The sequence below is a fragment of the Sciurus carolinensis genome, chromosome 14 (genome assembly GCF_902686445.1).
Source record: "Sciurus carolinensis chromosome 14, mSciCar1.2, whole genome shotgun sequence".
Lineage (NCBI taxonomy): Eukaryota > Metazoa > Chordata > Mammalia > Rodentia > Sciuridae > Sciurus > Sciurus carolinensis.
In genome coordinates, this window is record NC_062226.1 from 7501988 (window position 1) to 7515290 (window position 13303).

The 13303-nt window shown below is 58.6% G+C and overlaps 1 protein-coding gene across 1 annotated transcript in view; it reads left to right on the forward strand.

Moving 5' to 3' along the window:
* The first annotated feature begins 1143 nt into the window (after positions 1-1143).
* Eng (endoglin) overlaps positions 1144-13303 on the forward strand; it is a 32658-nt gene continuing 20498 nt past the window's right edge. Inside the window, exons 1-2 of the mRNA XM_047523835.1 lie at positions 1144-1554; positions 9758-9909. Of these exons, the coding sequence (XP_047379791.1) occupies positions 1158-1554; positions 9758-9909 (549 nt within the window). The 5' untranslated portion in view covers positions 1144-1157. The remainder of the gene's footprint in view (positions 1555-9757; positions 9910-13303) is intronic.

Genomic DNA, 13303 nt, shown 5'->3' on the forward strand with positions numbered 1-13303 from the left:
TGCTTCTGCTCAAGAACCCTCCATGACTCCCGGTGGCCCTTAGGATGAAGTCCAGGCATTCAAGGCCCTTCCAGAGCAGAGCCAGGTTTCCTGTCCCCACCACACCCTGCTTGTCCCACAGTGGTCTGACCACTTCCTGCCTCTGTGCCTTTGCCCAGGCGGGTCCCGGGCTGCTTTGCCCTCCTTGTCCCTTTCTTCTCCCCCTGCCCAACTCACCCTGTTCCCTGCAAGGCCTGCTACATGCGGCCCTTCCAGGCAGCCAGGTGTCCCTCTCTGGGCTCTCCTGGGCCTGTGACAGACACACAGTGGGTGCTCTGAGCTCTCCTGGGCCATGACAGACACACAGTGGGTGCTTGTGCTTCGTGAGTGACGTGGGGCAGTCTGGGGACAGAAGCCCTGGTTCAGGGAGCACGGGGGTGAGCGCCTCCTGCGTGCCACGCGCAGGGTGCCCCGGCCCTGGGCAGCCTCACACAGCACCTCCACAGCAGGAGGCTGGGCGCTGAGGGGTCGGCCCAGGACTCCCAGCTCAGAGCAGGTTCAGATCCCGGCCAGCGGACTTGAGAACGCCGTGAAAGTTTGCGACGCCTTGATTTGGGCCTGTCTTTTGCACCTGGGGCAGGGGGGTGGTTAGACACCAAGTGTGTGGCCCTGGGCAGAGCCTCCGTTCTCTCTGGGCCAGAGGCCCCAGCCCCAGCGGCCTTGCTGTGGCAGCGCGAGTGTTCCTTCTGAGACAAGGGGCCGCAACCCCGGGTATGACCCAAGCCGGCCTGGGGGACAGAGAGACCTGGGAAGCCCAGCCCCACCCCGCTCTCTCCAGTGGCTGTCTCCCCTCCTCGGGGTTCTGAGTCTTCATCTGCAAAATGGGAACATCGAGTACATGGTGCAAGCTGCCGTGAGTGGCTTTGGCCTGGCCCCTGAAAGCGCCTCTGGGGGCTGTGGGGTGACATGGTTTGCGGGGTGGCCACATGCGCCCCCACCAGAGTGCCTCTGGGTGCGTGGGAGATGAGCCTGGAGCTGGGCCCTCCCCCCTGCCGCCCCCCAGCCCAGGCCCCCACCCAGCGACAGAGCCCGTGGCACTTCCTCTACCCGCCTGGCGGGCAGCCTGGCCCGGCCCCTTCTCTAAGGAAGCGCATTTCCTGCCTCCCTGGGCCGGGCTGATGAGCTGCAGCTCGCGCTCCGGGTCAGACCCTAGCTCCCCTCCGCGTCCCGTCCCGACCGTCCCCAGGCCAGGACCGCTGTTGTCCACAGGCGCCCAGTACCCCTCCCCGCCACCCGTCGGCCAGAGACCCCGGCCCAGTTTTAATTCCCTTGTCCACTTCTCCTGCCCCTTGGCCACCACCCCAGAAGGCTGGAGCAGGGACGTCGTTGCTCCGGCCGCCTGCTCCCTTCGGGTCCCCGTGCGAGCCCACGCCGGCCCCGGCGCCCACCTGCAGCCCTGCCCCTGGACACCGGATAAGGCCCAGCGCACAGACTCCCGGGTGGACAGCATGGATCGCGGCACGTTCCCCCTGGTCACTGCCCTGCTGCTGGCCGTCTGCAGTCTTGGTCCCACAAGTAGGTGCCCAGGGACCTGGGGTGGGGAGACTTGGCCCCCAGGGCCCAGTCCCAAGTGTTGTGGCCCCCCCACTGCGTCCTGAGCTCATGCTCGGTGGAGTCATCCTGCTGGTTTTGGGGGGTTGTCCAGTCATCCCAGTTTGCTGAGACTAAGGGGTTTCACAGGGACTCAGCATTAAACGTCTTTAACAAAGTAGGACAAGTTATTCATCTTGACCCTGATCCCCGGCTTCTGTCCTCCCAGCTGTATCCAGCTCTCCCCTGGAAGTCCAGGTTCTAGAATGCTGTGCAGCCCAGGAGAGTTCTCTACCCTCTCTGGGCTTTGAGCTTCCTATCTAAGGATTATGTGGAAATAAGAGCCTACAACCATCTTGGGCTCTGAATTCAAACCTCACCTTGTTGCTTCCTTGAAGTATGATTTGGGGGGCTACACTCTGAGCAAAGTGTGGCCCATAACAAAGTTCCCCTCAGGGCTGTAGTGGAGGTCCGTGGTGAGGTCATGCTTGCCTGCCGAGAGTTTCTGTTACTGCTGCTGCTGTTTTTGTTACTAGTTGTTAATTCCTCTACCTTCCCCGGGTCTTTAGGGTTCACAGGCCAACACTGCAGCGCTCTGCCCTGCCTCTATCTCCTTTCGTCTGCTCCCCAAGAGGGCGCAGACCCAGGTCAGGGTTCTGCTGGGGCTCCTCGGCCTGGGGGCTTTCTCACGGGGTCATGACCTATGCGGCCTTCACAACTGACCAGAGGAGAGGTCCTGAGGAGTTGGCGGCCCCCAGTCCAATGCGCCACACTCTGTGGGCATCTGCCTTGTCCTGCCCCCGGCCACCCCTCGCCCCTGGCCACCCTCACCCCCCCTGCGCATCCAGGGACTTCCTGGAGGGTCTCGGGGAGGCCAGCAGGGAGCCGTGAGTGGGAGAGGAAGGGGTGGAGGGCAGAGGCAGTTTTGGACACCCCCTCCCCTCCTCCTTCACCCCAGAATCTTACGTGTTCATTAGTCCTTGAGTTTTTATTTGTGAGGTCCGGGGGTGGAACCCAGGGCCCCACACTGCTGCCCAAGTGCTCCAGCCACCCGCAGAATTCTAGTCTCTAACCCTCTAAGCTCCGGCGACCTCACTTGATGACCAGAAAGTGAGTCTCAGAGGCATTAAGTGACTTAGCAGGGATTTGACTCCAGGCTTGTGGCTGCCCGGAACATTTGCTCCCCACCGTGTGTGATATGGTAACCCCACTTGGTAAGGGTCCCAGCGCCCTGCAAGATGGCTACCATTATCACCCCATCTCCTAGAAGAGAAAATGGAGGCTTTGACCTGCCAAATTCACAGAGCAGAGAGGAAGCCCACCTGGGCTCAGGATATGCGCTCAGGCGCTCTTCCTCTTCCTGCTTAGAGGAAGCCCGGCCGAGGTCCAGGGTCTGGTTTCATGGGATCCGAGCGGTGGCGTGGGGTGAAGGATCAGCATGGAGCTGGGTGAGCAAGCCCTGATCCGCAGCACCCCATTGCTCCCGTCTGGGTGTGCACAGCCCCCGGGGCTGATTTCAACCTGCCATCTCACCGCAGAGTCGGCCAGCAGAGCACAGTGGCACCATGACCCGGGACCTCCCCACAGACCGAAGGTGCAGATGACCTCCAGGGCAAAGGCATGAATAAGTGGGGCGAAATAATTAGGAACTGTGATATTTATGGCCTTTTATGGAATATACAATTTACTTAATTATAAGTTTGTATAATTTAAGTTTCAATACTAATGGTTTCACAACCATTTTGCAAAATGGGACCTGTACCCACCTGCTCCCTGGCCTAAGGGTGTCACCGAGCATCCAGCCCTGCTCACTCGAAGTCTAGGCCACCCTGGTCTGCCATGGAGGGCACCCAGGGGCCTGGGCCAGGGCAAACCCAGATCTCCAGCCCCAGAACAGGGGTGTGACCCAGGTACCCTCACTCAGGATGGAGGGGGTGGAAGCAGGTTCAGATACAGGTCGTACATCTTTGTATGCCCCAGCCACCGGATGCCGTCTAAATGTCCATCACCAGAGGCCCCAGTCAATAAGTCACAATGCCATGGGACATAACTGGGCAGGCGAATCCGTGCATCTGCTGCTGTGGCCAGATAGATGTCTGGAACATGCCACTAGAAGCCCCACAGAGATTCCATTTTCATACTAACAGAAAAGTGATAATGCATAGGGAATGTTCTGGAAGGACTGTGCACCCAGGGTGACTATTTTGCAGGATGGGTTTTTTCCTAAGGGACTTTCAGTTTCTTGGACACATTTTTTCCATCATGTTGGATTATTATTACTATTTCTAAGAACAAGCATGTAGAGATTTTAAAAGAGCCATTTAGCCGTCTGTTTTGAGCCTGCCCCTTGACAAAAACAGAAGACATGGGAGGGCTGGCAGAGGAGCTCAGTGGTGGGGCGCTCGTGTGGGGCCCTGGGTTCCCAGCACTCCAATCAATCAATCAAAGAATGGAAGAAATCGGTAAGAAGCAAATGACTTCACACCCCAGGCACTGGGGGATGTCGGAGAATCGCTGACCACCTTTGTTGAGATTTTGAAGGTGATTTTAATCCAGGCAGATCAACATCTGGGGGCCTCGTGTACCCTGCTTGTGCCCTAAAGCTTTCCATGTTGGAATATTCTGTCCTTCCCACGTGCTGTGGCTTCCCAGCACATCCCTCACTGGTGACTATTGAGGTGTTTTCCCTTTGTTAGTTATAAATACCACCCGTCGCTCGTTTTGGGTACGTGCACCTCTTCCTGTGTTTTGGATTATTTCACTTGGATAGGGTCCCAGAAGCGGGGTGCCGGGGTCCAGGCTGAGCGGGGCGGCTGGAATGGAGCAGTGATTCCGAAGCAAGCGAGGGCTTGCCGAGGACGGGCAGAGGTGTCCCGGCCTCCACGCTGCTGCCACCTGGCAGGGTCCAGGACTCGCTGCAGGGGGCTGAGACACAGGACAGAGACCCATTCTTCCAGGCTGATTCTGGGGCAGCTTCCCATTTGCCGGGAGGACGGGATGGAGCAGGAACGGCGTGAGCTGGGGATCTGGAACATGAGCTGGGGGGCTGGGCTGGTAGGGATGTGACCGCAAAGATCCTCCCGCGCCTCCCCCTGAAGACAGAGGGCCTGCTTGGGGGTCACCTGTGAATCTACACTGGGCCCTGGAGGACAGGCCTGGGCCCTTTGCTCCACTTTGGTGGACCTAGATAAGAGGCAGGTGACCACCCCTCATGTGACCTCAGTGTGTCAGTTTACAGATAAGGACACCAGGTTTCTCTGTAAGTGACAGTTCCAGGTTCCAGCGCCAGGCTCTGGAGCCCAGCTTCTTCCCCTGCACCGCTGGCAGTCTGGGCACTGGAGACTGGGAGAGCTGGCTGCCCTGGCCCTGGGTCCCCATCCCAGGTTTTGGGAAACCAGTTCTGTAGACTGAGGGGGCCCAGGCCAGGGCCAGGCCGGCTTCCAGCCCCGAGGCAGGGCGGGGCGAGGAGAGTACACCAGCTGACACTCGTGCAGTGCTTACTGTGTGCCCACAGGCTCTGGCTGTAGGCGGGCACCGTCAGACAGCCTCGCAAAAGCCCTGAGCAGCCACGGGGAGACGGGACCCAGGCAGGGGAGCTCACCAGGTGCACAGTCCAGAAAGGAGCAGCGGGGGTGTGAGCCCTGGGCCTAACCACTGCACTGCACCGCCCCAAGGGAGCTGGTCAGCAAGCTCCCTGTGGCCCCATGACTCACGCCAGGCAGCAGCCCCTCCCCCCAGAATGAACCTCCCACCTCGGCACAAGCCTGGGCCCTGCCTTGACCCTCAGCAGCCCCGTCAGCACCCTGCCCTGTCTTCCTGCCCATCCCCAGAAGGAGCCTCGCTCGGAACACCCGACCCCTAGTGCAACATGGAGCATGTCCTGTCCATTCCTGACTTTTACCCGGTACCCTGAACTCCCTGCTCTGGCTCCCAGAAGGGTGGAGGGACTTGCTGCAAGTCCTCCAGCCAGTTAGAGGCCACATGTGCTCCAGCCTGCCCGAGCCCAGCTTGAGTGACGGGACACGGTGTGGGAGGCACGCTCCTGGTCCTGGAAAAGCTCAGTGCCTGCTGGGAGCACAGACACGCAGGCTCCTCAATCAACACACACCGAGAGCCTGGTTCTGGGAGCACAGCCGGGCACGGCACCCCGGGAAAAGGAGGGATCCGTTCCAATGAGATCTTCACAACAGGGTTTTGAAGGATGAATAGAAGTTGGCGGGGGTCAGCCACAGGTCGATTACTGGTCTGTGAAAGGGCGCGGTGAGAACGAGGAGGAAGGTGTGTGCGGAGAGAAAGCCCTGTCTGCCCGTTGACTGTGTGCGCCTATCCTGAGGGCAGTTGCCAGGCTGAGTGATCTCCCTTCATCAGGAGCCAGTGTGGCTCTGTGCATCTGCCATCTTAGGGACATGCTCACCACTTGCATGGGGAAGGGGTCAAGTTTGTGGTCACCCCATTGTCCAGGTAGCAACACTGAGGCGTAGAAAGGCAGCCGGAAAGCGGCAGAATCAGGATCAGATCCCTGGTCTTCTTAACTCCCAGCTTGAGTTGCTGAGGGTGAACTTGACCCTGCAGGCATCGGGAAACTGTAGGAAAGACAGGAGCAGAGGGGACCGGAGGTCTCACTGGTAGCTGGGGAAACTGGGAGACTGTAATGCATCCTGAAAGGAGAGAAGGACTAAAGAGGGGACCGATTTCTCCTCAAAGAAAACCCTTGTCAAAGGGTCAGGGGCGCAGTGTATGCCTGTCAACCCTGCAGCTCAGGAGGCTGAGGCAGGTGGATCACAAGTGTGAGGCAGCCTGAGCAGCTTGGCAAGGCCCTAAGCAATTTAGCAAGACCCTGTCTCAATCAAAAAATAAAAAGGCCTGGGGACCTGGCTCAGTTGTTAAGCATCCCTGGGTTCAGTCCCCTGCACCCCTGAAAAAATTAGCAACAAAAGCGATCTGCCTGGTCCCCTGAGTTAGCATTCACAGTGGCCGTGTCCTGAGACCTATGGCCACTCAGGTCACTGCATGCGACTGACACACGGCCATTTGCTGCATGCCAGGTGCTAGACTTGCTTGTCAGGGTTCAAGTCCAGGCTCTGCCACCTAGGACCTGGGTTCCCTGGGGCAAACTCTTCGACCTCCCAACTCTTCAGTCTCTTGTCTCCTAGGGCTGCTGTGGACAGCAAAGAAACTAGCTCAGTTGGGACCTTGAGGCAAGTACACAGGATCCCCTCCCCGTAAGCCCTTTTTTTTGGGGGGGGGTGGGTACTGGGGATTGAACCCAGGAGCACTTAACCACTGAGCCACATCCTCAGCCCTTTTTTATATTTTATTTTGAGGCAGGGTCTTGCGAAGTTGCTTAGGGCCCTTGCTAAGGTGCTGAGGCTGGCCTTGAACTTGTGATCCTCCTGCCTCAGCCTCCTGAGTCTCTGGGATGACAGGCACGTGCCACCGCGCCCAACTCCCAGTAAGCATTTTGGAAGCATCTGCAATGATTATTGTGTCTACAAATGGGGAAACTGAGGCTCAGCATTATGTAGTCTTTGGTGTTCTCAGGATGCAACTGAGGGAGGTTGGCTTTTGCTCAAGGTGACCAGTCTTTGAAGAGGCAAAGCTGGGGTTTGGACCAGGCCAACTGTCAACAGAGCTGCTTTTCTTAATCAATATCATCTGTGGCTTCCAAGAGATGCTTGCAAAGCCCCAGAGGTGGCTGTGTGTCAGGGGTAGGGAAGCTGGAGGAGGGGACAGTGGTAGGGAGGTGGCTCCACAGTCTCTGCTTGGGAGGCTGGGTCACCCAGGCCCCCAGCGGCGCCTCCTCTGACCGGGTCCCGGGAGGCCCTGGAGTTTCCCTTGGTGCCAGGGGATTGTTTTCGGGCGGTCTGGGCCCGCCTTGGGCTCCAGGAGACAGGCCTGGGCGTCACGCTCCCTCCTGTCTCCCCATTCTCCGTCTGCGGGGTGGGGGCGGCCAGGATTCGAAAAGGCCCCAAAATAAATGGACCTCTTATCTGATCTCCCAGCCTGGCCTGTTATCTGATCATTACATAATGGCCAGGCCCGTGGCCTCTCCCGCTGGCTGACGGCATGGAGGAGGTGGCCCCAGGCGGCCCCGGCAATCCGGGAGGAACTGGGGTTCCTGGAAGTCTGGGGAGGGGGCAGGGCAAGTCCAACGGGAAGGAGGCGGCACAGCGCTGATCTGCAGGGCAGACCCCAGGCCACGTGGGGAGGGGTGCCAGGCCCAGCCTGGTCAGCCACGGGCTGCGTATTCTGCTTCTCTGGGCCTCAGTCTCCCCACCTGTATGGGAGGGACTTGGACTAAGGAACGGGGCTCAAGCACTGGGGGCTGGAGGGTCAGGAGCGGATGAGATGCAGGAGAGGGTACCAGCCCTTGAGTCTACAGGGTTGAGGGAGACACCAGTGACGTCCCTCCCACAGGCCCCTCAGCTGGGGGCTGCCCGTCCCACCACTTCACCCCACCCCTTTGGAGAATCCATCCTTCTACAGTGACTGCACCCAATAATTGTAATAAAAAGAGTGACCATATGCTCAGTTCCACGGAGGCCTCCAACAAGCTCTATGTGTCGTTGGGTTCTATTCTTTTTCCTTTCTTTTTTGGGTACTGGGGATTGAGCCCAGGGGTGCTTAATCACTGAGCCACATCCAGTCCTTTTTCTATTTTTTATTTTAAAACAGGATCTTGCTAAATTTCTTAGGGCAATTTAGTAGTTGAGGCTGGCCTTGAACTTGCGATCCTCCTGCCTCAGTCACTGGGATTCCAGGCATGTACCACAACACCTAACCTGGGTTCTGTTCTTTTACAGACCAGGAAATTGAAGCTCTGAGTGGTGAAAATCGTTCAGCAAAACCACATAGCTAGTAAGCAAGGGGCCTGAGATTCAAACCCAGGTCACCCTGGCTCTAAGGACCTTGCTTTGAGCAAAAATGCCATATTACCTGGACCCTCTGCAGTCCTGGCACATCGGGATGGGGCTAGAGAAAGGTCTCATAGAGTTCGGGTCACCGGGGTGGCCAAAGGTCCTTGTCCAGAGCTTTCTCGCAGGATGGAATGGCAGGAGCGTTCCCATGGCGAAGGGCGGTCATCTTCCCTCCTCTCAGGTCTGAGCCCGGTGGGCTGTGGGAAGGCGGGGAAATGTGGGGCAGGAGGCCAGGTCAGGCTGCAGACTGCCGGCCAGCAGGGGCTCAGGAGAAGCCTGCCTGCCCCCTCCTCTGAGCTGGCGTCAGCTGGACGTGAGGCCAGTCCCTCCGCGCCCATCTTTGATCTCCAAGAAAACAGGAAGTGAGCGCGACAAGATGGAGACACAAACTTCCAAACAGTCTCCCCTTCTCTGTCCTCCTTCCCTCCTCCAGCCCCCCTCCCCGGCACATTCCTCAGGACGAGGTGTAGGGGCCTCATTTCCTCTTCCTCCTCTGCGGGGTCAGGGTGAAATTCCATTCCTCTCCCTCAGGACCTGCGTTTCCGGGCTGCCCCGCGGCGCAGGCTTCGAGGCCCACTCTGGCAGCCTCCCTCCAACCTGGGCGGCCCTCTGGCTCACCCGTCCCCGGGGACCAGGAAGCGCTCAACCCTCTTCAGAACCAAGCCTCCTGGGCCACCTCGAGTCAGGAGAGGGCGAGCTTTGCCCGTCTCAGCTCCCACCTTCCTTTGGGTTGAACGGGCCTCGAGGCTGGTTCACCTATGACCCTGACACACCAGGTTGTCAGATGCAGCAAAGGGAAGGAGAGTCTGTCCAGTGACATTTGAATTTCGGCTATTTAATGTAGGTTTTCGTAGTGTTATAAGTATATCCCATGCAACATTTTGGGACATACTTGTAGTTTAAAAATTACTCATTATCTGTCTGAAATTCACATGTAACTGGCATCTTGTCTTTTTCTGTCAACCTTTTACCTAGTAGCACCATGACCTTGAGTAAGAGACTTTTCCTCTCTGAGCCTCAGTTTCTTCATCTGTGGAATGGCTGCATTGATAAGCGCTTCATGGGGTAGCCGTGAAGACACTGTGAAGCCCTGGCGGACACCAGGTACCTGGTGGACGTTCGGAGAGGCTTGTTTCTTTGTTTGCTGTTGCAGTTCTGGGTGGGAAGCCAGGGTCTCCCACACCCTAGGCAAGCCCTCTGCCACTGAGCTACGCCCCAGCCTCCTCGACTTGTTCTTACCTGGCCCTCTTTCCCCTGTGCTTCTCCAACAGTTCTTGCAGAAAGTGTCCCTTGTGACCTACAGCCTGTGGACCCCCGGAGGGGTGAGGTGACATACACCACCAGCCAGGTGTCCGAGGGCTGCGTGGCTCCGGCTCCCAAGGCTCTTCTTGAAGTCCACGTCCTCTTCATGGAGTTCCCAAACGTGAGTCTCCCCGGCAGGGCCAGGAGGGACCCAGAGAAAGCGCTGGGGCCCCTGTCATGAGGGTGTCTTCCTGTGGCTGCCCCTGGGGGAGTGGTCAAGTTCTCGCCGAGGACCTAAGAGGTGGCATTTCTGGTGGCAATCTTTGGAGACAGCCACAAGAGCTAGGTGGGCAGGGCTGGGTTTGGCCAGCGCCCACGTGGAGAAGAGCCAGCTGGGTGAGGGGTGACCCAGCTGGGCTGGGGCTCATGACCTGCAGGGAAGGGCCGTTCGGGCTTCTCAGAGGGCTCCGCTCCACGCCAGGCAGCTTGGCGTTGCCTTTAGCTGAGTTCTGATATTCTTCCCTGGGCAAACGTCTGTGACCCCGCTGGGCAGCCTTTAGGATGGAAGCTGGCGAGTCCAGCCTGGAGGGCGACCTCCCCAGCAGAGCCCTCTCGAGGCCCACCTTCAGTTTGTCTGAGTTTGTCTCCTCTTAATGATACTAACACGTTTGTTGAACCTTACTGCGTGTTGGTACCGTGCTAAGGCCTCCTGTCTGCCGCATAGAACGCTCTCCAGGACCTTCTCATCCTCGCTTCCAGAGGAAGAAAATGAGGCTAGTTTTGCAATGTAAAGCAACAGGTCCAAGGTCAGAGTTCACCCCAAACTCCTGGGGAATCCAGAGCCAAGTTGCCACCTGGATCCTCAGAGGTCAGCCCGCATGGGCCTGCCTGGGCTGAAGGCCACGCCTGGCCCATGTGGCCTTAGGTCCTAGTAGCAATATGCAGCATTGGCTGAGGGTAAACTTGCAGCCAACCTGCCCCCAAAACTGTTGAGTTGCCTTGCGTTTGTGTGGTGATAAGAAGGTGCCCAGACCACCAATATCGGGGGGCCCTGCTCCCACCGCCCTGCCTGCCATGAGGACTGTGGACTTTGATAATCCCCAAGCCACAGATAGCACCGAACATAGTTTATGTGGTTTTTCATAGGCATTGTATTTTTTTCCAAATTTGGTAATGATGTGGAAAATAAGATTGCCTCCTATGAGTTCGTTTTGTTCTGACGGTCAGGTCCCCGCACCTCTAATGGGTGACTGGGACCTCCTGACCCTGATCATCAGCTGCCAGCCAGGGTCAGAGGAGGGCCCCAGCAGGTGTCCAGGCATAAGGGAGACTGGTATGTAGACAGTCAGCCAGGCCCCAGAGGATGGGCGCATCCGCGGGAGCCCCGATCGGGCAGGTCTTCCTGGAGGAGCAACAAGAAGAATGGCCAGGAGTGTCCCGAGTGTGGGGTGGTGGGGAGGAGCCGAGGAGAGAGCAGGGCACTGTGTGTGGGCGGGCTCAGCACGGGGCAGGAGCCCACCGTTCACCTCGCAGAGCAGGCCAGATGGAAGTGTCTGTCACTGTATTAAGGAGCTTGGTCCTTGTCTTTGGGCAGTGACAGTCATCGAAGGGTTTTCAGGCATGTGGCAGAATGCCGTAGTTTCAGGAACCCAGAGCTGATGACAGAACCTCCCTGTCATCCCCGGCCTCTTCCAGGGAGCTCAGTCTGGCGTCTCTTTCACACGGAGCCAGGCTCTGGGCTCCAGGGCTCCGAGGAGGTGGCGGAGAGCACTGGAGTCCAGGAGAAGCAGCACCCAGTCCTGGATCTGTCACTGGTCACACCTTGCAGTGTACTTGGGGTGCAAGCGGTGGACCCACACACAGCTCTCTTGGCCTGAGGGTCTCACCAAGAATCACAGCGCTGCAGAACCTGGCCCAGAGCCTGGTGTCTACCAATAGTGGTTGAAAGCAGGAGGGCAACGTGACCTGGGCCAGGGGGCAGGAGCACAGGTTCTAGCTCGGGTGGGAGCATGCGCTGTAGTCCTTGCTATTTCGGAGGCTGAGGCAGGAGAATCTCTCGAGCTCAGGAGATGGGGGCCAGACTGGGCAACTTATCCAGTCCCCATCTCAAAACAAAGCAACAGCAACAACAGCAACAGGAACTTGGTTTCTGTAGCCGGACAGTCCCCAGTAGAACTTTGACTGACTTCTTGTGGGTGCATTGCCTTGGGCCCCCTGCCTGCGCCTTGGTCTTCCCATGGGAAACATGGAGGTGATGACAGCCCCTACCTCACAAGGTTGCCATGAGAACCCAGAGGGATCATGCAGGCAAAATATTGAGCACAGCCAGATGTGGTGGTGCACTCCTGTAATCCCAGTGACTCCGGAGGCTGAGGCAGGAGGATGGCAAGTTTGAGACCACCCTGGGCAACTTAGTGAGACTCTGTCTCAAAGAAAGAGCACAGGGCCTGCCCAGAGCCTGCGTGTGGCATGTACGGTAGTCGTGCTTGTTGTTAGTACTACTTCTCTCTGGGGTCCACTTCTTACCTGTGACAGCCCAAGGGTAGATGAAGCAAGGCCAGGAATCCATTTTCAAGGAGGTTAACTGAAGTCCAGCCCCCTGGAGCTGGGCCTCTGTACCAAGCTCCTTGTTCCAGGGTTGACCCACGATCCTGTCAGACCCTGTGCTCTGGAGCCTGTGGCTTCCCAAGGCAGCTTCCTCCCCAGGCGGCCCCCAGGAGTGGGCTCCACCAGCTCTCCCCACATGGGTGCTTTGTGTGCCCCACCCGTGTGGGGCACTGAGGATGCAGAGAGAAAGGAGAGCCAGGCCCGTCCTGCCTTGGAGCCTCTCACAGGCGGGGAGGGAGACACTGGCAGCCCTGGAATTGAGGGGTAGAGTTGGCAAGGGGGCAAGCGTGCAGGGGCCTGTGGGTGACGGGGGACAGGCACTGCATGGAAAGAGACGGGCATCAGGGAAAAGGCTTTCAGAGGCGTTCGCTGGGGTCGCACGCACCCCAGGCAGAAGCACTGCATGGCAAAGACCCGGAGGCCAGAGACGCGGGCCAGCGACCTGCGGGAGTGGTGCTGGCTCAACGGCCAGCCTGATCCCTGCTGACCTATTGCCGCCTTCATCAATCCCTGGTACAGAAACATGGCTCTCCTGACCACCCCTGTGTGGCCTCAGAACCCTCAGACTTCCTGTGGGTGGGTGGCCCTCGCATGAGCAGAGGCAGGCCAGAGCCCGGCGGTGTGGCGCCCCGTGTGTGTGCGCGTGTGAGTGCGTGGGTGCTGGGGTGGTCTGCAGACGCACCAGGGGGCTGCCGGGCAGGGGCTTTATCTCTCTGGGTCCCCGCAGGGCAGGCCGGAGCCTGGATTCCGGGAGGGGCCAGGAGCACATCCTGACCCGCGGAGACAGGAAACGGGCCTGGTGTCTCAGCGGTTCCCGGCAGACCCGCTGCACTGATCTGCTGTCTTCCTAACCAAGCCCCGGCAGCCAGGCCAGGGCAGAGCGGGGTCAGCCGCTGATTCACCCCACTCCCGGGCAAAGGCGGCGAGTCAAAGACACCCCACCCACGCCTAAGCAGAGGAGCCGGCCA